Source organism: Protopterus annectens, chromosome 11.part0 (genome assembly GCF_019279795.1).
Source record: "Protopterus annectens isolate FY-2018-M chromosome 11.part0, PAN1.0, whole genome shotgun sequence".
Lineage (NCBI taxonomy): Eukaryota > Metazoa > Chordata > Ceratodontiformes > Protopteridae > Protopterus > Protopterus annectens.
The window spans coordinates 1,256,041,844-1,256,066,851 of record NC_056745.1 but is presented as its reverse complement, the minus strand read 5'-3'; the positions used below and the strand labels follow the sequence as shown (position 1 = coordinate 1,256,066,851).

The 25,008-nt window shown below is 41.5% G+C and overlaps 1 protein-coding gene across 1 annotated transcript in view; it reads right to left on the bottom strand.

The window, feature by feature from the left end:
• Positions 1 to 25,008, bottom strand: part of SAMM50 (SAMM50 sorting and assembly machinery component) — a 1,314,985-nt gene that overhangs the window by 344,255 nt on the left and 945,722 nt on the right. The window contains exon 12 of the mRNA XM_044088615.1: positions 6,738 to 6,805. Coding sequence (XP_043944550.1) covers positions 6,738 to 6,805 — 68 coding nt within the window. The remainder of the gene's footprint in view (positions 1 to 6,737; positions 6,806 to 25,008) is intronic.

The window sequence follows — 25,008 nt, the reverse complement described above, 5'->3', positions numbered from 1 at the left end:
TCTTAGTATTCCTTCCTATCATTGCCCGGCTTTTCTATCTGATGACTTCCTGGACTCCTGCATTCCACCACCAACTTTTCTTAAGTACCTTATTTCCATACTTGGCTCTGCCGCATACCTGTTTTGTAGTCCTAACACATATTGTTTAGAGGCACTACAATTCTTCAACTCTATTTCCTCTTCTTCTTAAAGTGCTAGAGCCTCAGCAATTCCTTGAATCGCGGCACTTTCTCTCTGGGCAACTTCCACATCTTCAGCCTGTTTTCTGTTGACCTTAGAGCCTTTTCCGATGACTGCTTTCAGCTGATTGTGGTAACAAGTGTTTTATGCTGTGGCCAACTGTTTCACTGGGGATGACTTCACAATTGCCAATTCTATGCCAATGCATTTCCTTACAAGGAAGAAATCTACCTGAGTTGAAGCTGGTCATTTTTGTATGGGATTTTGCGACTATCTCTTTCTGAATCATGTGTTTGCTACTAACAAGAATTCACCAGACAGAAGTCTTGAATGGCCTCTCCTTCTCTTTTTCTGTTGCCCCACCCATGCGGACCTAGGCAGTCCTTGTATCTTGTTCTGTCTGTCCTGATATGTACGTCAAGGTCATCCATTATCAACACCAATTCATGGTGTTCTGCTTTATCTAGTAGGTCCTGTAACTACTATCTGAATCCATTCTTTTCTTTATTATCACAACCCTGCTGTGGGGCATAGGTTGAGATTATGAATATTTTTCCCTGTCATTAAGTTGGAGTTTGACTGCAATTGTCTGTCACCAATTCTGATGACATCCCTCAGTGCCTTCTGAAGCCTCTTTCTCACCACAATTCCCACACTATTTCTAGTTTGTCCTCCTCCTGTGTAGTACACTCTGGTCCCCAAGCCAAGTGACTTTGTTGCACTGCCCTTCCATCTTGTCTCCTGAATGTACAGGATAGCAAGCCTCCTCATCATCATGTCATCCGCTTCCACACTCCATCCTGTCAGGGAGACCACAAGAGCAATTCTTAGTTCATGTTTGGCAGGCTGATTTGCTTTATGTCCAGCTTTAGCTCAACAGAGCTATCCTAGGTAACCCAAGCACAGGTCAGAGTAGGCTGGGTCCTCAACCGACTTATCACTGCTAAATACCCATGCCTATTTGGCTACATTAGTCAACACACCTGAATCACCCAGAGACATATTTTACATCATCAACTGGCTAGCCCTGCCACTGCGTGCAGTCTGTGATCTGCATTCTCCTATCTTGGGGATACTGTGCACCACAGTATCTGCCCAAAATGGTTGGTCTAACTCTTCCCCTATACAGAACTATGTAGAGTCTGTGCTGCTGCACACACCTCAGTTCTTGGGTAAGTTTGAAATGGAAATACTCACCATGTTTTTAGGAGGTGGGAGGAACTCCCACAGAGACACAGGGAGAACATTCAAACTCCCAAACAAGCATTGGCCACAGGTAAGGATTGAAACATGTAACTTATGTATGGGAGACAAAGACTTTAACCATTATGGTAGCTACGAGATGTCAATTGCGAGAAGTGACTGAGACATCACATGGCGTGCTGCAATACATAATGTGTCTGATCAGTGCAAAATACACGGCGACAATAACATCTTTGGATCTAGACAGAATACCTTTGGCTAATACTTGTGCTAATAAGAAGGATTTTTGACAACAGCTGCCATGTGATAATCAAAGGAGATGTAACTGACAACCCAAATGTCCAGGTCTCTGACTACCTTTTCATTTTGCAAGGCAGAGTTATCTTTACTGTAAATTCTAAGTGACATTTCAGAGTTTAATTTAAGCCAATTTTTCATCCATGAGGTATTAACTAAAAGGTGAGTATATCTAGACAGACATCATTAATGAGATGTCCTGCTTATTTCTGAGAAAAGAAAAAATAGATGCCAAACAGTACAGGATCCAGTACAGACCACCAAGGAACTCCACTGGTTATCTTAGCACTATCTGAAGAGGAACCAGCCAAAAAAAACTATGTGGGTCCTGTTTTTCAGCCAACTGGCAATCCATTTTATCATGTACGGGTCTATAGCTAAGGATGATAGTTTACTTACAATTCTGGCATAAAGTGTGGTATTGAATGCTTTGGTCATATCAAGATAAGCTATATGAACAGCATGATCAATGCTGACAGCTTACATAACCCTCGAAGTAATAATCTACACACACATACAGTGGATATAAAAAGTGTACACACCCCTGTTAAAATGCCAGGCTTTTGTGATATCAAAAAATGAGACCACAATAAATTATTTCAAAACTTTGCCCACCTTTAATGTGACCTATAACCTGTACAATTCAATTGAAAACAAACAAATCTGTTAGGAGAACAAATATAAAAAAAAAAAACATACAATAAGCTGGTTGCACTTTTTGATTTAATTACAGCATTCAGTCTTCTTGGGTAGGAGTCTATCAGCATGGCACATCTTGACTTGGCAGTATTTGTCCACTCTTCCTTGCAAAAGCACTCCAAATCTGTCACATTGCTCGGGCATCTCTTGTGCACAACCCTCTTCAGGTCATCCCCACAGATTTTCTATTGGATTTAGGTCTGGGCTCTGGCTGGGCCATTCCAAAACTTTAATTTTCTTCTTTCTTTTCTTGATTTGGATGCATGCTTGGGGTCACTGTCGTGTTGAAAGGTGAAATTCCTCTTCATCTTTCTACCATACGCCTGAAGGTTTTGGGCCAAAAGCGACTGGTATTTGGAACTGTTCATAATTACCTCCACCTTGACTAAAGCCCCAGTTTCAGCTGAAGAAAAGCAACCCCAAAGCTTGATACTGCCACCACCATTCTTCACAGTGGGGATGATGTTCTTTTGGTGATGCGAAGTGTTTTTGCGTCAAACGTACATTCTGGAATTGTGACCAAAAAGTTCAAACCTGGTCTCATCAGACCACAACACATTTTCCCCATGCTTTTGGGAGATTTGATGTACTGTTTTGCAAATTTTAGATGGGCCTGGATGTTTTTCTGTGTAAGAAAAGGCTTCCGTCTCGCAACTCTACCCCACAGTCCAGACATATGAAGAATACGGCAAATTGTTGTCACATGCAGTACACAACCAGTACTTGCCAGAAATTCCTGCAGCTCCTTCAGTGCTGCTGTAGGTCTCTTGGCAGCCTCCCTGACCAGTTTTCGTCTTGTCTTTTCATCTATTTTGGAGAGACATCCAGTTCTTTGCAACATCACTGTTGTCCCATATTTTCTCCACTTTTTGATGACTGTCTTCACTGTCTTCCATGGTATATCCAATGCTGTGAAAATGTTTTTGTACCCTTCTCCTGACTGATACCGTTCAACAATGACTTTGATGCTTTGTAAGCTCTCTGTGAACCATGGCTTTTGCTGTAGCAGGCAACTGCATAAATGTCAGGAAAATCCTACTAAGACAGCTGAACTTTATTTGGGGTTAATCAGTCTCTTTAATTGATGGCAAGTGTGTACCTAATAAGACTTCTTCTTTCGGCTGCTCCTGTTAGGGGTCGCCACAGCAGATCAACTGTTTCCATTTCTTCCGGTCCTCTGCATCTTGCTCTGTCACACCAAACACCTGCATGTCCTCTTTCACCACATCCATAAACCTTATCTTAGGCCTCCCTCTTTTCCTCTTACCTGGCAGCTTCATCCTTAGCATCTTTTTCCCAATATACTCTGCATCCCTCCTCAGCACATGTCCAAACCAACATAATCTTGCCTCTCTGGCTTTGTCTCCAAACCTTCCAACCTGGGCTGACCCTCTAATATACTTATTCCTAATCCTGTCCATCCTCGTCACACCCAGTGCAAATCTTAACATCTTCAACTCTGCCACGTCAAGCTCTGACTCCTGCCTTTTTGTCAATGCCACTGTCTCCAACCCATATAACATAGCTGGTCCCACTACCCTCTTGTAGACCTTCCCTTTCACTCTTACTGGTACTCGTCTGTCACAAATCACTCCTGACACTGTTCTCCACCCACTCCATCCTGCCTGTACTCTCTTCTTCACCTCTCTTCCACACTCACCATTGCTCTGAACTGTTGATCCCAAGTACTTAAACTCATCCACCTTCGCCACTTCTACTCCCTGCATCCTCACCATTCCTCTATCCTCCCTTTCATTCACACACATATATTCTGTCTTAGTCCTGCTGACCTTCATTCCTCTTCTCTCTGTTCCCTACTCTCACTACAGACCACAATGTCATCTGCAAACATCATAGTCCACGGGGACTCCTGTCTGATCTCGTCTGTGAACCTGACCATCACCACTGCAAATAAGAAAGGGCTCAGAGCTGATCCTTGATGTAATCCCACCTCCACCTTAAATGCATCCGTCACTCCCACCGCAGAACTCACCGCAGTCACACTACCCTCGTACATATCCTGTACCACTCTTACATACTTCTCTGACACTCCCGACTTCCTCATACAATACCACAACTCCTCTCTAGGCACCCTGTCATATGCTTTCTCTAAATCCACAAAGACACAATGCAACTCCTTCTGACCTTCTCTGTACTTCTCCATCAACATTCTCAGAGAAAACATCGCATCTGTAGTGCTCTTTCCTGGCATGAAACCATACTGCTGATCACTAATCATCAACTCCCTTCTTAACCTAGCTTCCATTACTCTTTCCCATAACTTCATGTTGTGACTGATCAGTTTAATCCCTCTGCAGTTACTACAGCTCTGCACATCACCCTTATTCTTAAAAATCGGTACCAAAATACTTTTTCTCCATTCCTCAGGCATCCTCTCACTTTCCAAGATTTCATTAAACAATCTAGTTAAACTGCACTGCCATTTCACGTAAACACCTCCATGCTTCCACAGGTATGTCATCTGGACCAACAGCCTCCCCTTTCTTCATAGCTATCCTTACTTCCTCCTTGCTAATCCACTTCACTTCATGATTCACTATCCACACATCATCCAACCTTCTCTCTCTCTCATTCTCTTCATTCATCAACCCCTCAAAGTACTCTTTCCATCTACTCAACACACTCTCCTCGCCTATGAGTACGTTTCCCTCATTATCCTTTATCACCCTTACCTGCTGCACATCTTTACTAGCTCACCCAATTAAGACTGAATGCTGTAATTAAATCAAAAAGTGTATCATCAAAGTATTAGTTTAAGGGTGTGCACAACAGATTTGTTTGTTTTTCAATTGAATTGTACAGGTTATAGGTAACATTAAAGGTGGGAAAATTTTTTAAATGATTTATTGTGGTCTTATTTTTTTATATCACACAAACCTGGCATTTTAACAGGAGTGTGTACACTTTTTATATCCACTGTATGAGTACGTGTGTATACGCTTGTACATGTACATATATCACATTTACATACATGGTCACATCTCTCTCTTATACGCACACATATTTACATGCGCGGTGGTGGTGCTGCGGTAGCGTTGTCGCCTCACAGTAAGACGCTGTCCGATTCGATTCTCAGCTAGAGCGTCTTCTGCGTGGAGACATGCGTGAATGGGTGTACCTTCGTTGAAGGTTGTGTGTCAGGGCTGGTAACTCTGCACGTAAAAATCAACTACCAATCATTAGCGGACCAGAGTTCTGCTGTGGCGACCCCTAACCGGGAAAAGCCGAAAGACACAAACAATATATAAATATTTGCATATATAAATATATGTATTTTATATATATATATATATATATACATATATATATATATATATATACATATATATATATATATATATATATATATATATATATATATATACATGTATATATATATATATATATATATATATATATATATATATATATACATATATATATACATATATATATATATATATATATATATATATTCACACACGTTACACATATATATAAATATATATACATTATACATAAATATACATACATTATACATATACATAAATATACATACATTATACATATACATAAGTATACATTATATATATATATCTATATATATATATAAAAATAAATATATACATACATTATATATATATAAATATATATATATATAAAATACATATATATATAAATATATATATATATATATATATATATATATATATATATATATATATATATATATATATATATATAATACATATATATATATGTGTGTGTGTGTGTGTGTGCATAACACACACATATACACAAGCATGCTACACAAAATACATATATAAATATATGCATACGCACACACACACACATATATATATATATATATATATATATATATTTATAAACATATATACATTATATATATATAAATATATACATATAATACACACACACACACATATATATAGGCATGCCACACAAAATACATATATAAATATATGCATACATATAGAAAATCTGTGTGTGTGTGTGTATATATATATATATATATATATATATATATATATATATATATATATATATATATATATACACACACACACACACACACACACACACACACACACATATATATGCAAAGTGCCAGGCCTGAAATAAACAGTTTCTTTTGCAATAGTCAAAGTACGTCTTATCAGTAGTAACACAAATTAAACTAAAGGATTACGCACATTAAATTCAGCAAACAATTCAAACCGTAACTACTGCATCTTTGCCATAAAGCACAAACATCATATACGTGGAAACAACAAGTCTGTGTAACATCTGCAGGTAATGGTATGATTCATCCACTGCTGTTTGTTGAAAGTACAAACCTTCACTCTGGGGCCCAATGCTGTACATACTGAAACCACGCACACTTGTTGGTCCACCAAGGTAAAACCTTCAAAAGGTTAAAAAAGAAAACAGATATTAAAACCACAGTAACGTATTTTTAGTACTGCACACTGTCAAAGTCAATACATTACAACTGTGATGCATCACCTATTAAGGGTTGGAGAACTTTAGCAACCATATGCTTTAAGATATAGCAATGCTCTAAATACTCATGGAAGAACCCACTCCATGGCACAAGGGGACGGACCATCACATTAGTCCTAATGATCCTGGTTCAAGTAAACAGTCCAGCAGCTGCAGAACAGCTGGAACTGGGTATATTCTAATGTGATTAAGTAGCTGTGGCTGGCTTATCTTAGGGGAGGTGAGCAGTTCATGTCACTTGGTTGCCACCTAGTGTAAACTGTGTGGCACAGCAAGCAGCAGGAAGGGACTGATGACAGTATTTGGCCTTCTAAGTAGCATGTGGCAGGGTAGATAGATTTGGGGTATGTCTGTGTGTACAACCATGTCTCCACCACACGCCAGCTCTGTAGACACTGCTGTGGAAGTGTAAACATTGTGTACTACAAGGAAGCAAGACAGTTAGGAGCACACAAAAGACATGATCTTGCAAGCTGATAGCCATGATCATTGGCACGTGCCTCTTTTTCCACATGGACACCAACAGGGTATGGATGAATGAATGTAACAATACGAAGCAGTCACAGAAAAGGTATATACCTACAAAAATAAATACATGTTCAAATAAATTAGACTTAGAGAACCTTACTGCTGCTTTTTTTAAATAAACTTACAGGACCTCACTTTCACTATGCTTTGTTTGACTGCTCTACAGAATTCCACAAACAGGTAATTGGTTTAACATCTGTGTGTGTGTGTGTGTGTGTGTGTGTGTGTGTGTGTGTGTGTGTGTGTGTGTGTGTGTGTGTGTGTGTGTGTGTGTGTGTGTGTGTGTGTGTGTATACATATGGTGACGTCTGGCTATATCCCACAGAACTGCCGCCAATTAATGTGACATCCCTTACTATCTTGGGTCAGTAACGAAGGAGCTTCAATTCTCACTACTGACTCCAACATGAGATTGCCACTTAAACAAAAGTAATTTTTCACAATTTTCCCCGAAGAGCATAAAAGGAGCATGCTCTAATTTTCTGGGTCTGGACTATATATCTCTGTCCACCCAAATGAAATTTCTTATTACACACTTCAGAGCAAAGTGTTCCAGTTTAAGACCCCTTACACACACATACACACTCAAAGTAAACATAAATCTCACAAATCTAAACACTTCTGGGAAAGCCTGACACAGATTTCCAGCTGTCTCTCTTCCCCAAAATAAATACAGAAACGCTGCCACCAATCAGAGGATCTTCATGCACTTCAAAAGGGGTGTCCAACTATGAAAATTAATTATCAAAATAAATGATAGCTATGACCAGAACAGCTAGGCCTCGGGGTGACCTGGAGAGTATCAAACAGGTAGAAGCACTCTCTAATCTCTAAAGAAAAACACTGGTTTCCAGCCACAGTGTAAAATAATGAAAAACATTTAACAATAAGTAAAAATTATTACAAAATTGAAAATCAATAACTCTCAATAAACATTAGAATTCAATCACCAAAAATGTAAATCAAACTGCAAGACAGGAATCCATTATTCAAGTTTAAATTAAGGTATTCATAGTTTAAAGCTGCGGAGAGCACACCAACAGTACAAGGTTATAATGCCTTCCACACTTTTAGGCCAGGTACTTCACAGGCAGGGACTAAAGGTGGAGGTGTCTCTATTTACATAAAAAATAAATATACTTCAAAGAGGGTCAAACAGGACAATGCACTTGAGCTGCTCCATGTTCAAATCACCATAGGTAAAATCCAGTACCACTTCCTTGCAAGCTATAGGTCCCCCTCTATGACCCAGGAAACCCATACTATATATTTAAACGTATTAGAAACACTAACCATACAACCCAATATTATTTTCATGGGTGACTAATTACCCCACTATTAACTGGAAATCCTATACGACACCAAACATACATGCACAGAAATTCCTTGATTTTGCAAACACAAACTCAGTGGACCAGATAGCCACCCACCAACCAGAGGTGCAGCCATACTGGATCTGGTTATCACTAATATGGGAGTCTGCTGCACACCCCCTACTGTAATGCCTTCCCTGGTAAGGTCAGACCACAAAATGGTCTCCTTTGAAGTAAAAAATAAAACCTGGACCCCCAGCTAAACATGGAATATTCAGGAACTATTCTAAAGCTAACCTCCTGTTATTAAGGGAGAACCTGGCAAAATTTCAAGCCCCCATAAACCCTGAGAACACTATTGCCAATGTAGAACTGTTCACAGAAACCCTGTACAAGCAGCTGTATAGAGGCATCCATACCCACCAGGAAGAAGTACAGAACAAACTCAATATAACACGAGGAAGAAAATCATGGCAAAAATTAGGGGGTGCAGCAACCAGCAGGATACAAGCTCTCTCAAACTAAATAAAAATAACTCAGAGGACAAAAAGTCTACCAAAGCCAAATTTGAGCTAAGTTTGGTCTCCCAGGCTAAGGGTAACCACAAAGCATTATTTAACTATGTCCACAACCTCAAAGGCAATACACAATCGTGTGCAGAGCTCATTGTAAATGGAGCCACCTATACTGAGCTAGAAGATATAGCAAATCTCCTAGCTGATAAATTCAGCACCAACTTTACCCCTCTCTCCCCCTCAACCCTCCCCTCAGGAAATACCATATACAACTCCCCCTACTATCAAAAGGGAACAGGTCCTTAATGCTCTAAGACCAAGAACACTGCACAATGGGCCCAGACAATATCCCAGGATACATTCTAAATAGCATGAAACATGACCGATTAGGGCCTCTGGAATTATTATTTAACTGTAGCCTCCAAACAGGTTTTGTGCCTCATGAATGGAGAAAGGCAACAGTGATCCCTCTGCACAAAAGTGAGCCATCTACAGACACTGGTAACTACAGACCCATAAGTCTCACTAGTCTTATATGTAAAGCCATGGAAAGAATTATTATGGAGATTATCAACAGAGATACAGTAACCTCAAGACACTGGACCCAACTCAGTTTGGTTTCATCAACGGCAAATCATACCTACTCAACCTGACAGACTTCTTTGAGGTTACCAAAGCAATGGATGATGGCAAAATCATTCACACTGCCTACCTTGACCTGGGCAAGGCATTTGACTCAATACCACACTCAGGCATTGTTGACAAACTCAAGAGGTTAGGTACAAACCCATATGTCACCCAGTGGATAGCCAACTGACTCACAGACAGGACCCAGGAAGTTAGAATTGGGGAGTCCACCTCTACAAAGACACCAGTCACAAGTGGAGTCCCTCAGGGATCAGTCCTTGGACCGCTCCTTTTTGGCATTTACTTCTCAGAAGTCAAGGCCAATGTCAGTGGTCTCTGGCTGAATACATTTGCAGATGATTGCAAATTAGGAGCTGCCACGGAATCTCACACTGACACAAATATTCTCCAGGAGGGGGTGACACAGACAAACAACAGGTGCCAGAGCCATGGACTAAAATTAAATGCCAAGAAATGCATAACAGTATCCTTTGGGAAGTCATCTATCCCTGGTAACTATCATATTGACAACACACCCCTTAGAGTTGACCCAGTAATTAGGGACACACACAGATAGTAATATAGCCTTTGACCATCACATATCTACAGTGGTGAGGAAATCATTCTATGTTGTGCAACTTATAAACAAAGGTATGGCATCTAAGTCCAAGGAAGTCATTGTTCCACTGTATTCGGCATTCATCAGACCTATCATGGAGTACAATGCCCCCTTTGGTATGTACCTAAGCAGGCATATCCAACAGTTGGAACATCCAGAGAGGTTCCTCACTAAATGAATACAGAGCGCAAGTAAAATGTCCTATGCAGACTGCCTCAAGGCCCTATCCCTATAGTCTGTCTCCTACATGCTTTTGAGGGGAGATCTATGCCTGGCATACAAGACATTGTCAGACCCCACTTTGATGGGCCTCCAGCATATCCACAAAACAAACAGCACCAGAATTATCCGTTCTAAAGATTTAAACCTTGCTTGTGATATAAATAGGACCTGCTGGAGAGATAGGTATGTATCCCAGAGGCTCCCCCATCCATGTGAAGCAGAGTTCCTCCCTAACCCAATTCAAGTGCAACTTGGACAACTGGATGAGAAACCGTAAATTCATCACTGGTTTGGCACCATGTCTCTAAAGGACTCAAGTAATCGGTAAATGGCTCATCTCCCAGGCCCATGCTTACATTTATCAAGGGTATCAGAACTTGTCAGAGATTTGGGATGCATGGCTAGGCTTAAAAAGGCCCCTCTGGCCATTAGCCTAGCAAACACCTATGAACCTATAAGAAAAACTCTATCTTAATAACTAAACTTTCCTGATCTAACTAAAGAAATACTGTCCCTGATCTACTCTAAGATATAATAGCAAGGCCAAGGCAAGCTTAGAGTTTTCTTAGGGAGTTCCCTTTTCTTGGTGTTCACTGACTGCTCAGTACTTAAACTGCAAAGCTTCACAGTCTCAACTGTCTTCAGCAGTCTAAACTGACATATTCAAAATATAACAGTCAATTGTAAAAAATGATTCTTTTTCTGTCCATCAGCTGTTTAAATCATCTCCTAGCAAGGAGGAATATTCCAATGACATCACTAACTGCTCAGCTGATTCTCTACAGCACTTTAAAATGTCTCTCTCAAACATGCACAGTTAGAAGTGTATCAAAGCAGTGGCAGATTCTTTAAGTGTTCTGTTCAAACAGAAAAATACTCAACATTTTAAAATTTTTTACATTTTCACAAATAAGCATGCTGGCATAAAAGTTAGTCTAAGAATATGCACAAATCTCCTGCCAGACATACTAACAAAGATGACAGTGTTTTAAGTTTTTTCACACATACACTATATATATACATATATATATATATATATATATACATACATATATATATATATATATATATATATATATATACATACATATATATATATATATATATATATATATATATATATATATTGTTTGTTTGTGTCTTTCGGCTTTTCCCGGTTAGGGGTCGCCACAGTGGAACTCCGGTCCGCTAATGATTGGTATTGGATTTTTACATACCGGGTTACCAGCCCTGATGCACAACCTTCAACGAATGCACGCCCCATTCACGTATGCCTCCACACAGAAGACGCTCTAGCTGAGAATCGACAGGACAACGTCTTGCTATGAGACGACAATGCTACCACAGCACCACCACCGCAGTCCTATATATATATATATACATATATATATATATATATATACATATGCATACACATATACATGCACATACACACCACACACATACATATATAAATACCTACACTCTCAGATGTATGTGTGTGTGTGTGTGTGTGTGTGTGTGTGTGTGTGTGTGTGTGTGTGTGTGTGTGTGTGTGTGTGTGTGTGTGTGTGTGTGTGTGTGTGTGTGTGTGTGTATTTAAATATGAACACTTTAGTGTATTCCATACCACTTAGTTTCTAATCTCCTGTGCAGACTGTTTACAATGTCCTGCCTGTTTTTAGTCCAAATGAACAAACTCCCTTTATAGTGGAAAGCAAGAAGAAAAATCCAACTTAAGTTACTGCACACAAGACACAATATATATGTGTTTAGCAAAGAAAACGAAGCAACAAAAACATGGGTCCATTGATATGAAGTTGAAGTCATAGCAAATATCTCTGGTGAGGAGATATAATACAATGATAGTTATATAATGATAGTTTTTAACATATGCATACTCATGCTATTATGGCACTAGGATGCAGCAAAATACAGTGGAAATTCAGCAGAAGTACATATGTGATGGGCTGTATGCACATTTTTCTTCTTTCTCTTTTACTTAGTTAAGGTCATTAGATACATAGCATTCCATCACCACTTGTTCTTTATGCAGGACAGCCCCTATTTCAGCAGCTGTGACCTACAAAACATCATCCTGTGATCTCAGGGGAAAAAAAATGCCTACTCTGAATCTGAAATAACTTTATATGACATGGAACAAGCAAATATCTCAAATTCTACAAGAGTGAGCTTATATTTTGGCAACAATATGCAAGAAAGGAATTTTAACTCTGCAGTTGCAGCTGGCTCAAAAAGGGGAAGAGTGAGCTTTTCCAATACAAAATTAAGGTCCCAGCCTGGAGCTGGGGCTCTCCTGGGTGGTCTTACGTTTTTGGCCCCTCTGAGGAACTGCTTGAGCAGTGGGTGAGAAAAGAGGGGTGGTTCTGTGTTGTAATGAGCTGAAATGGCTGAGGCGTGAATTTTGATGGAGGAAAAGGAAAAGCCCTTGTGAAGCATCTCAGTTAAGTATTGAAGAATCTGAGGTAAATTGGGCGCTGTTGTGGCCATCCCTTGAGTTTGGTTCCAGGCACAGAATCTTTTCCATTTTTCAGCATAAGATTTTCTAGTACTAGGCCTCCTTGCCTCCAAAATGATATCCAACACTGTTTACTGAGGGATGTTAACTGACAGATTAGGCAACTAGCCCGGCTGCCAGATTCAGGGTTTGAAGCTGGGGGTGCAGAATCTGGTTCTCCTGCTGAAACAGCAGGGTACGGGTCTGAGGTAGGTGCCATGGGGCCAGCTGTGACACACTGCGCAAGAGGGGGTACCAGTGTTGGCATGGCCAGTCTGGTGCAATCAGTATCATCCTTGGTTTGTCCTGTTTGATCTTTAGTAGCACTTTGGAGAGGAGAGGCAGAGGAGGAAAGGCATAAACTGATAGATTTTTCCAGCTGAAGGACAGGGCATCCACTTTCCAAGCTTGTTTGTAGGGAGTCCTTGTGCAGAATTTGTGCAATTGGTAGTTCAGCAGGGAGGCAAACAGGTCTATATCCAGGATCCCCCATTTGTTGATCAACATGTTGAAAATCTTTGGTTCCAGTTTCCACTTGTGTGGGTCCATGAGATTTCTGCTTAGTTCGTCTGCCACTGTATTTAGTTTTCCTGGCAGGAATTGAGCCTGTAGGTACACTTGGTAGCTCAAGGCTGTGTTCCACAGAGGCATGGCTAGTCTGCAGAGGGGGAAAGAATTGTTGTCCATCTTTACCATTAATTGTCCTGGAAGAATGTGGTCCTTGAAGGCTGTCAGAGCATTCTGTACAGCTAACATTTCTTTTTGATTGATATGCAGGTGCATTTGACTTGGGTTCCATTTGCCCTGAATGCACTTCCCTGTCAGGTGAGCCCCCCCCCCAACATGTGAGCCCCCCATGCATAGTCTGATGCGTCTGTTGTTAGGGTTTGGGTGGCAGGGGGTAGAGTGAATGGTAGTCCCTTGTTTTGGTGGCAGGCTTCTGCCCACCAAAGGAATTCTAACCATAGGCAAGGTATGATAAGAATCATTGCTTCTAGATCCTGAGAATGTTGACACCATAGGCTTTTTAGATACCATTGTAGTTTCCTCATATGCAGTCTTGCATATGGAATTAATACAATGCACAAGGCCATGAACCCAAAGGCTTGCAGTATTTACCTTGCAGATAGCAGTGTTTTTGTTGCCACTAGTTTGAAGTAAGTTGTCAAATGTATTTGTTTCTCTGGTGTGAGGAAAGCCATCTGGGAAATTGTGTTCAAGCTTGCTCGCGGGAATATAATTTATTGACAGGGTAAAAGATGTGATTTCTTTTCATTTATGGTGTACCCCAGACAAGTTAACACCTTTTGGTACAAATGTCAGATGATTCAGAAGTATGTCCTGACTTTCTGCCTGAATTAGACAATCGTCCAGGTATGGGTATATTGGAATATTTCTTTGCCTGCAAAATGCAATGACTGGAGCTAGGCACTTTGTGAATACCCTGGGCGCAGTAGATACGCCAAAGGGCAGTGCAGAGAACTGATAGTGCATGCAGCCTGCTTTGAAGCGTAGGTATTTTCTGCAAGACTCCCTGATTGGGATGTGCAGGTAGGCTTCCTTTAAATTCATTGTTGCCAACCAGGCATCTTTGCCTATCATGGGAAGCAACTGATGAAGAGTTAGCATCTTGAATTTTGGAATCACCAAAAAGGTGTTTATGATAGACAGGTCCAGGATAGGATGCCATGAGTTGTCTTTTCTAGGTACCAGGAAAAGTCTTGAGTAGAAACCTTGTCCCTTTTCCTCTTCTGGTACAGTCCGAATAGCCTTTAATCTTAAGACACAGAGTACTTGCTTTTGAGTCTCTGCCCACTGATTTGGGGGTAGATCTGGCCAACCGTTTGGGGATGGTAGCGTGTGGAAGTGAAATCTGTAACATTGGGAAACTATGTTTAAAACCCATTTGCCCTGGGTAATGAGTTCCCAGTTTTTTGATTGCAGAGCAATCTTTCCCCCTAAAGGAGCAGTCAATTGAGAAGTGCTTGGAAGTTTTAAAGTTAAGTCATTGAGACAGCTTACCATAGTGGGGAGTCTTACTACTCCCTGATTTGGAAGTGGGAACCCCCCACTGCTTAGTCCTGTGCGTACCCTGGGACTGAAGCCTGGGTGTTCTGCTGGTTCTGGGTTTGAACTGAGAAGGCCTGGAAGAGGCAGGAAAGGACCAATTTTTTGAGGGCCAATGCCTACTAAATCTAGGAGGCTGCACTTGTAAGAAATCTTTAACAGTTTGCATAGATTTGCTTTTTCCTCCATCTTTTTAAGAACTACTTCTGCTTTGTCGCCAAACGGGCAGTCCTGATTTAAGGGATCATCCAGCAATTTAGTTTAAACAGGATCTGGCAAAGATTGCTCCTTAAGCCACGCATGCCTTCTAAGTACAGACCCGGTGACAGCAGCCCTGCAAGATGCCTCTAGTGAATTAAAACCACATTGCAAAGTATGTTTTCCAACCTGTTCAGCAGAATGCATTAAATCCTGTAAATCCTTATTTTCAGCACAATCAGGAATCAACATCATTTTCTGTTTAAGCAATTCAATATGTTGCTGATACTTAAACATACGAAACTGGCAATTTAAGGCCCTGATGGCCAAGGTTGCAGAGGTGTATACCTTCTTACCCCATCTATCCAGGGCCCTGGAATCTCTATCAGAGGGGGTAGGATTTTTGGCAGTAGTAGCCTTAATGCCCTTGGGTCCCTGTGAAATGGTCTCAGGGTCCGCAGTAGGATTTTTAAAAAGGAACTTCTGAGAATCAGGAAGCCTGTAATATCTATCAGATTTTCTGGGAGCAGGAGGTAGAGAGTCAGGGGCCAAGCTAGATTCCGAAAAGGCATCGTCAACAATGTCCAGCACAGGAGGGATAGCTAAAGGCCAGTGTTGGGGCAAGAGTAAGAAATCTCTAAGCCTCTTTTTAGAATCAGAGTAATCCTGGCTTTCCCAGTGAAAATGTTCCCTAAGAGTATGCAAGGTTTCATCAAAAGAAAAATCCTCTGGGGGTAAAGCAGAGGGAATAGAGTCCTCTGCATCAGAATCCTCATAGGTAGATAAGTGTAAATCCTGGTCATCAGGAGAAGACAAATTTCTGAATCCTGGTCAGAAGTATCATAAGCAAATTCAGTCCTAGGTCTCTTACAGGGGGAAGGTTGGCTTTCCCTGATTAAAGTAATAAGGTCTTCAGCCATTCTGATCATTTGTTTTTTAGGCATAGAAGCCTGACCATGCGCTCTGGGCGTCGGTTTCCTAGGCATGGTTCCAGTTTTAGGCCTAGAAGAAGAAGATGGCATTGGTTTAAAATGCAAGTCAGTAGGCCTGAATACACCCTCAGAAGCCGGTGCCTGCACAGCAGCTCCGGACCCATCCAAGGCAGAGACATCCACAGGTTCCACAGATGAAGCATCTTGCGGCATACCGGACTCCGAATGGGTCTCAGTAGAGACCTGCGAATCTGAAGTAGCGGGTATCAGGGGCTACGAAAGCCCCTCACTGAGTACCGGTGAACTGGCGACTAGCTTAGGAGAAGCATCGTCGGCAGCTTTGGACCTAGGCGGCCTGCCTCTGCCTTTATCTTTGAGTTTTTTCGGAATGTCAATAGTCGGGTGGCTTACTGAAGACATATCTGGATAACTGAACAAAGTAGCAAAATATTTAGAAGCGAAAATGTACCGACGACGAATAGTTTGTGGTTTAAATAAGGCACAAAACTGACAGCGAGGTATGTCATGGTCAGGGCCTAGGCAAGGAATACAGTACGAATGAAAATCTATGAGGTATTTGCTTTCCAAAAGAAATACAATTATTGACTTTTACTGACATCTGCTTAGAGCAAGAAAAAGTTTCCCCAATGAGGTACTTAAGACTTCGGTTCTGAAACTCGAAAATGAAAATTTCAGGAGTCGGCTGACCAGCACTTGCAAACTGCTTCTGCTTCGGGCATCACACGGCAAGAAAGACTGATGTAATGGTGTCAGCTGCATGCTTTATACCCAACTACCTGATGTCACGGAAGATGAGACAGCAACCGACGCAGGACCCAAGACTTTGATAATCAGGCCGACTGAGGGCTACTGCAAGCAGATAACCCAAATGTGATGAATGCAACAGTGAAACACGAAGAACATGAATGGTTCTCTCCTAAGTGAAAATTAAAAATGGTAGCAAGTTGGACCTTTATGGTAGAATAAATATCTCCACTTTTAAAACTGGAAGCAACAAAGTCAAGAACAGGTGGAATAGATGCTGAGAATGACTCGTTTCCATAGGTGGATGAGGTGCCAAGAGCTCAAATGGATTTGCTCTTATAAATCTTTCTAGTTGAATCTTTTTGGGATGATGTAAGGATATGAAGAACAGAGAATGAAAGCCTGGACTGCCCAGGCATCACTGGAAGTGGAAAAACCATGCAGTCAACTTGAGAGTCCGTACATTTGGGTGAGGAATACCAGATGGTTGAGATAGAAAGTCCTGAGAAAGATCCAAAACCCAAGTAAGGTGAACTAGATGAGGCCACAGGAAGGGAGACCATATTTGTTGAGGCCAGAATGAGGAAACGAAGATTATTTTGTCCTTTCGCTGAAATGCTTTCTGAAAAATGTTAGGAATGAAAGACCGAACGGCCATTTGTGACCAGTGTGCCTCTCAGTGATTTCCCCTCTGGAGGGATTAGGGCAAAGAACATGCTGCACTTGGAAATGAGGGAGAAGTGAAGAGGCTGCAGCATGTTCGGCACCAGTGAACATGCTGCATTTGGAAATGAGGGAGAAGTGAAGAGACTGCAGCATGTTCGGCCCCAGTGGTTAAATATCATTTTCGCCACTAACAAACTGACAGACCACACACGAAGGAGTAAGATGGACCTGCTCAGTTTGTCTGCCAGTAAGCTAGGCTTCCTCAGAATAGAAAATCTCTGGAAGAGCTTTCCCAGTGTCACATTCTCATTGCTTCTCGACACAAGGGGCAGGATCAGGTTCCTCCCTGTTTGTTTACGTATCAGACCACTGACACTGTCTGTCTCAATAGAAACCATACCTAGAGGGAGAACATATTGAAAAGCCTGCAACTCTAATAGGACTGCTCTCATTTTTGGTGCATTTGATATGAAGATTAGCCTCCACCTGAGACCATATTCCTTGGACTATCCTTCCCAAGTAAAGCCCCCCCCAGCTGGGAGACAGTTACTGTGGCCTTGGGTGTAGAAGGGATAAAAGGGTGGCCCCTAAGAAACTTCTGTGTGAATCCACAAGGCTAGGTGTTTTCTGCAAACATTTGTAATTTGAATCAGTAGTAGTCAAAGGGTGATGTCTTATAGACAACTTTACTGCAAGCATCCACTGCAGAACCCTCATGTAAAATCCTGCTACATGTACCCGAACTAAGAAAAAGTACAGTTGTGTACCTACCATAAATGTAGATGTTCGAGTGTATTCACTGTTGCAGTCATTACTCTTGGGTTATCCTGCTGGCAGGCGACCCACAGTCGGCCAGAATTCCAAAGTCTGGGTCCGGCATCGGCTGCTGTCGCCTCTTCCCTGACGTCAGTGTGCCAGGGGTATAAAAGATGCAACTGACGCCAATTTCTTCAGTTTTTCTTGCCCCAGATGTCAGGTGCTCCCAAAATAGGCTAAAAATATTATGCCAATAATAATGCATGCAATAAATAAACATTTCCTTCATCTACAAGCAAATACACCACATTGGTTAAATAAGATAGAGAAGTATAGGTAAGTCCCAGCAAAGAGGGGGATGGAGGGTGGGTAACCTGGACTGCAACAGTGAATACACTCGAACATCTGCATTTATGGTAGGTACACAACTGTACTATTTTCATCGTGTTTCACTGTTGCAGTCATTACTCTTGGGTTGAATCCCAAAGCTAAGGCTGGGTGGCTGGTCCTAAAGAGGATTAGGAGAGGCTATAAGGCCTTGCAAAACTGCAGTGGAGAAGCCTGCTCTGAATTTACAGTAGAGAGGTAAATGGTAGTGCTTTGTACAAGTGTGCACTGAACTCCAAGTTGAAGCCTCTAAAATGTCTTTGGTTGGTACTCCTCTGAGAAAGGCTGCTGAAGTGGCTGCTGCCCTGGTAGAATGAGGTCTAATGGCCTTGGGCACTGATTTGCCATGTTGTGAGTAGCAGAAACGAATGCAGTGGCCTATCCATTTTGAAATAGTTTGTTTTGAGATAGGCTTTCCTTGAGATGCTACAGCATATGCCACTAGAAGTTGCTCAGTTTTTCTGAAAGCTTTAGTTCTGTCCAAGTAGAAGCGTAGTCGTCTGTGTATGTCCAAAGAATGCAGAAGTCTCTCACCCTTATTCTGTGGGTTTGAATAAAAGGTAGGCAGATGAATAGTTTGGATGAGGGCCACACTGGACACTACCTTAGGCATAAAAGTAGGGTTCGTTCTTAGAGAAACCCTGTCTGGGTGGAAAATGATGAAAGGTTCCACATCCATGAGTGCCTGTAACTCTGAAACCTCGTCTTGCAGAAGTTATTGCTAGGAGCAGAGCTGTTTTCCAAGATAAAAACTTTATATCAGCTATATTGGCTGGCTCAAAAGGCGGCAGTGTGAGTTTTTCCAAGACATAATTGAGGTCCAATGCAGGTATTGTGGCTCTTCTTGGAGGTCTTATGTTTTTGGCCCCTCTGAGGTACTGCCTTATCAATGGATGGGAAAAAATAGGAGGTTCCATATTGTAATGAGCTGAAATGGCTGAGGCATGAATTTTAATTGATGAAAAGGATAGGCCTTTGTCCAGCATCTCAGTTAGGTATTGTAAAATCTGAGGAATATTTGGTACAGATGTGTCAAGTCCTTGTGCCTGGTTCCAAGCACAGAATCTTTTCCATTTGTCTGCATAAGATTTTCCGGTACTGGGCCTCCTGGCCTCCAAAATAACATCCATCACTGCTTTAGAGAGAGGAGAGTTTTGAATGGTTACATTATCCGCCATGCTACCAGATTTAGGGTCCTGAGTTGGCTGTGCAGAATCTGATTGTTTTGCTGAGTCAGTAAGTGAGGAATAAGAGGCAGTATCCAGGCTGGGCCTTCAGACAAGTGTTTTAGGATTGGGTACCAGTGCTGGCATGGCCAGTCTGGGGCAATCAAGATCATTCTTGGCTTCTCTTGTCTGACCTTTAGGAGTATCTTGGGGAGGAGAGGCAGAGGAGGAAAGGCATATACTGTTAGACTTTTCCAGCTGAATGATAGAGCATCCACTTTCCATGCTTGCTTGTGATAAGTCCTTGTGCAGAATTTCTGTAGTTGGCAGTTGTGAGGGGAAGAAAATAGATCTACGTCTGGGCATCCCCATTCTTTTATTATCATGCTGAAGACTAGTGGATCCAGTTTCCATTCATGGGGATCCGTAAGGTTTCTGCTTAGTTCGTCTGCCAGAGTATTGTTCTTTCCTGGCACGAATTGTGCTTGCAGGTGTACTTGATAAGTCAATGCTGTGTTCCATAAAGTCATGGCGTGTCTGCAGAGGGGGTAGGAATGTGTGTCTCCCTGCTTGTTTATGTGCCACATGACTATAGTATTGTCCGTCCTTATCAGTAGTTGTCCTGGATGGAGTAAATCTCTGAAGGCTGTCAGGGCATTCTGAACAGCTAGCATCTCTTTTTGATTGATATGTAGATGCATTTGGCTTGTGGGCCATGTGCCCTGAATACATTTTCCTGCCATGTGTGCTCTCCAGGCATAGTCTGATGCATCTGTTGTTATTTTCTGCTTGGCTAAGGGTAGAGTGAAAGAATGTCCCTTGTTGAGGTGACAGGCATGAGCCCACCATCAAAACTCCTGTTGCAGGCAAGGAATGAGGGTAATTAATGCTTCCAGGTTTTGACAATGTTGAGTCTAGACACTTTTTAGGTACCATTGAAGTTTCCTCATATGCAGTCTGGCATATGGAATTAGCAGTATGCAGGATGCCATGAAGCCCAAAGCCTACAGAATTTTTCTTGCAGATAACTGGGTCTTTGTTGCCAACATTTTGAAGTAAGAAGTTAGTTGTATTTGTTTGTCTGGCGTGAGATAAGCCATCTGGGCAGTTGTATTTAAGCTTGCACCCAGGAATATTATCTCTTGAGAGGGTACTAGTTTCGATTTCTTTTCGTTTAGTGCGTACCCTAGGCAAATTAATAATCTTTTTACGAACGCCAGATGCTTTAGTAGAGTGTCCTTGTTCTCTGCTTGTATAAGGCAGTCATCCAAGTAGGGATAAATTTGAATTCCTCTGTCTGCAAAATGCAATTACTGGTGCCAGGCATTTTGTGAAGACCCTGGGCACAGTAGATAAGCCAAAGGGCAGTGCAGAGAATTGGTAGTGCATTGAGCCAGCTATGAATCTGAGGTATCTTCTGCAAGATTGTCTGATTGGTATATGCAGGTATGCCTCTTTTAAGTCCAAAGTTACAAGCCAAGCCCTCTTTCCCAGCATGGGCAGAAGCTGCTGCAGAGTTAACATTTTGAATTTTGGAACGTCCAGAAACGTGTTTAGAACAGACAGGTCCAGTATTGGTCTCCAGGTTTTGTCCTTTCTGGGGACTAAGAAAAGTCTTGAGTAAAATCCTTGTCCCTGCTCTTGCTGTGGTACTTGCTGAATGGCCCTCATCTGCATACGGCTCGAAACTTGTTTTTGTGCCTCTGCCCATTGATTGTGTGGCAAGTTTGGCATACCTTTTGCCTTTAAGATAAATAAACAGAGATCTCTCAGGGTAAGGTACCTGCTATGTCCCCAAACGAAAAATGTCAATATCAAGGTGCAGGTACTCCACGACTATCGAAGCCAACCATCAACCAAAAAAGCAAAAATCAATAAAAATTTTTTATATACTTGAACAGCAAAAAAACTTTATTCCATGGGTTGTTAGCGCTTTCACGTCTACTCTGGACGCTTCTTCAGACTTTAATAAAACACTTCATCACTTCTGTATTTAAACACTTATCAATTAAACAGTTAACCAATGAAAGCCTTAGTGTGAATACATAACTATAAAAAGTCAGAAACTTCTAAATAGATAAAAAGTCAGAAACTTATTTTGTGAAAATTCAAAATTCAACATTGACACTAAAAGGATGTAGTAATAGATTATTACTATTATTAACATTTCAGATGGCAAATAGTATATGAATATTTAAAAATACAAGAGCATATAAAAACAGCATGTAATAAAAATATTTCAAGTGTATGAAACTACTGAAAAATGTCTAAAAATACATATTCCTACTAACACCAAGAAACATGAAAAAGTCAAATGTATAGCAATAAATAACTGCTAATGCTTCAGATGACGACTGACTAGAAAGGGTTTTAAAGTAACCCTCTCATTGAGGCCATGTCCTTCATCTGCTTTCATTCTGATGATCCATTTACATTCTTCCCTTTCAGTGAAGTTACTTACATTGCCTAATCTCAATGTGGTGTGTATCAATTCAATAACTAAGAACTCAAAGGTGTGTGTGGTGCCTTGCGATAGAACATGTCTAGCCAGTGCGTTCCTGTAATTCTCCCTGTTGATCGCATATAAATGCTCTCTGACCCATTCCCTCAACGTTCTATTCGTCATGCCGACATAGAAAGCCTGGCATTTGGTGCAGATGGCTAAATAAACTATGTTCCTTGTCCTATGGTCTGCATAATGATCAAATTTATATAGCACACCTGTGTCCGGGTGCCTAAAGTTATTCCTGCCCAGTATGTATTTGCACTGATTGCAAATGCGACATGGAAAGGTACCCATTCTAACAGTAAGTGGTTGATCTTGAAGTCGCCTTTCATAACATAACATGTTCCTTAAAGATCTAGTATTCTTGTAGGAAAAACTGGGGTGAGGACCTACAAGTGCTCTAACCCTATCATCCAACTGTAGGATACCCCAGTTCTTTCTAATGACATTAATAATACTCTTATTCATGTTGGTATATGAAAGTACCATCCTCTTTTTACTTCTAATAAATGACCTGCTTTGTTCCACCTGTTCACTAGTTGCTATCCTAATGTAGGGTCTTGTTTCTTCATTGCGTTCTGTTTGTTGCAGGACTATCAAATCATTGTCATGGTAACCCCTTGATTTAAAGTCAGCATCTAAGCCTATCAATTCATTCTCCAGAGAGTCAAAACCACATTGCAATGTATGCTTTCCCACTTGTTCAGTTGCATGCAATAAATCCTGTATTTCCTTATTTTCTGTACAATCAGAATTAGTCAACATTTTCTGTTTTAACAGTGACATTAAGTATTGCTGATATTTAATCATATGAAATTGACAATTTAAAGCCCTCACAGCCAAAGTAGCAGAAGTGTAAACCTTTTTTCCCCCCATCTGTCTAGTGCCCTTGAGTCCCTGTCAGAAGGGACAGGGTTTTTAGCAGTAGCGGCCTTAACCCCCTTGGGACCCTGAGAAATAGTTTCTGGGTCAGCAGAAGGGTTTTTATAAAGAAATTTATGAGAATCAGGAACCCTGTAATATCTGTCTGGCTTAACAGGAGCTGGAGGTAAGGAATCTGGAGAAAGGCCGGACTCTGAGAAGACATCTACAATGTCTAGCACAGGGGGAATAGCAAGAGGCCTGTGCTGAGGAAGTAAAAGAAAATCTCTGAGCCTTTTCTTTGATTCTGAGTAATCTTGGCTCTCCCAGTGGAAGTGTTCCCTCATGGAATGCAGGGTTTCCCCAAAAGAAAAATCCTGAGGAGGAGAGGCTGAAGGAATGGATTCTTCAGCAGCAGAATCCTCATAGGGAGGAAGAGAGCACTCCTGTACAGAAGAGGAGTCAGAGGAAATGGAAACCTGATCTGAAGAGTCATAGCCTGTCTCTTGCCTAGGCCTTTTGGTAGGAGGGGGATGAGAACCCCTGATCAAGGTAATAAGTTCTTCGGCCATTTTGAGCATCTGTTTTTAGGCATGGAAGTCTGTTCTGAAGAATGCTGTACTTGTGTTTTTGTCTTTATAGCTGCTGTAGTCTTTGCTTTTGAAGCTGAAGTAGGCTTTACATATAACTGTGTAAGTCTGAAAACACCCTCAGAAGCCGATGCCTGCTCAGTGGCTCCGGAGCCATCTGAGGGAAAGATTTCCGAGTGTCCAATACCTTGAGTATCCAGAGGCCTGGCTGGCTCCACGTGGGAGTCGTCAGCGGCCTGTGGCTCTGAGGTAGTGGGTGTCAGGGACTGCGAAAGCGCCTCACTGAGAAGTGGCGACTGGCTTAGCGGAAGCCTCGTCGTCGGTTTTGGATCTCAGATGCCTGTCTTTCTCTTTTTCCTTGCGTTTTTTTAGAAACTCCGGTCATCGATTGTTCTGACGGCATTATGTAATTGAATTTTCGGCCAAAGCAAAATCAAAGCGACGCTTAATAGTGTGTTTGTTGAATCTAGCACAAAAACGACAGCTAGCAACGTTATGATCAGGGCCTAGGCAAGGAATACAGTAAGAGTGATTATCCTTATGAGGTATTTGCTTCCCACAAGAAATACAATTGTTAACTTTTTCTGACATCGGTCTGGAGCAAGAAAAAAGTTTCCCCAATGGGATACTTAGCTTTAATGAAGACTTCGGATCTGAAATTCGTCTGTGAAAATCTCAGGAGTCGGCTGACCGGCACTTGCGAACTGCTTTTGCTTCGGGCACCGTGTGGCAAGAAAGACTGAAGAAAATGGCGTCAACTGCATCTTTTATACCCCTGGCGCACTGACGTCAGGGAAGAGGCAACAGCAGCCGATGCCGGACCCAGACTTTGGAATTCTGGCCGACCGCGGGTCGCCTACCAGCAGGATAACCCAAGAGTAATGACTGCA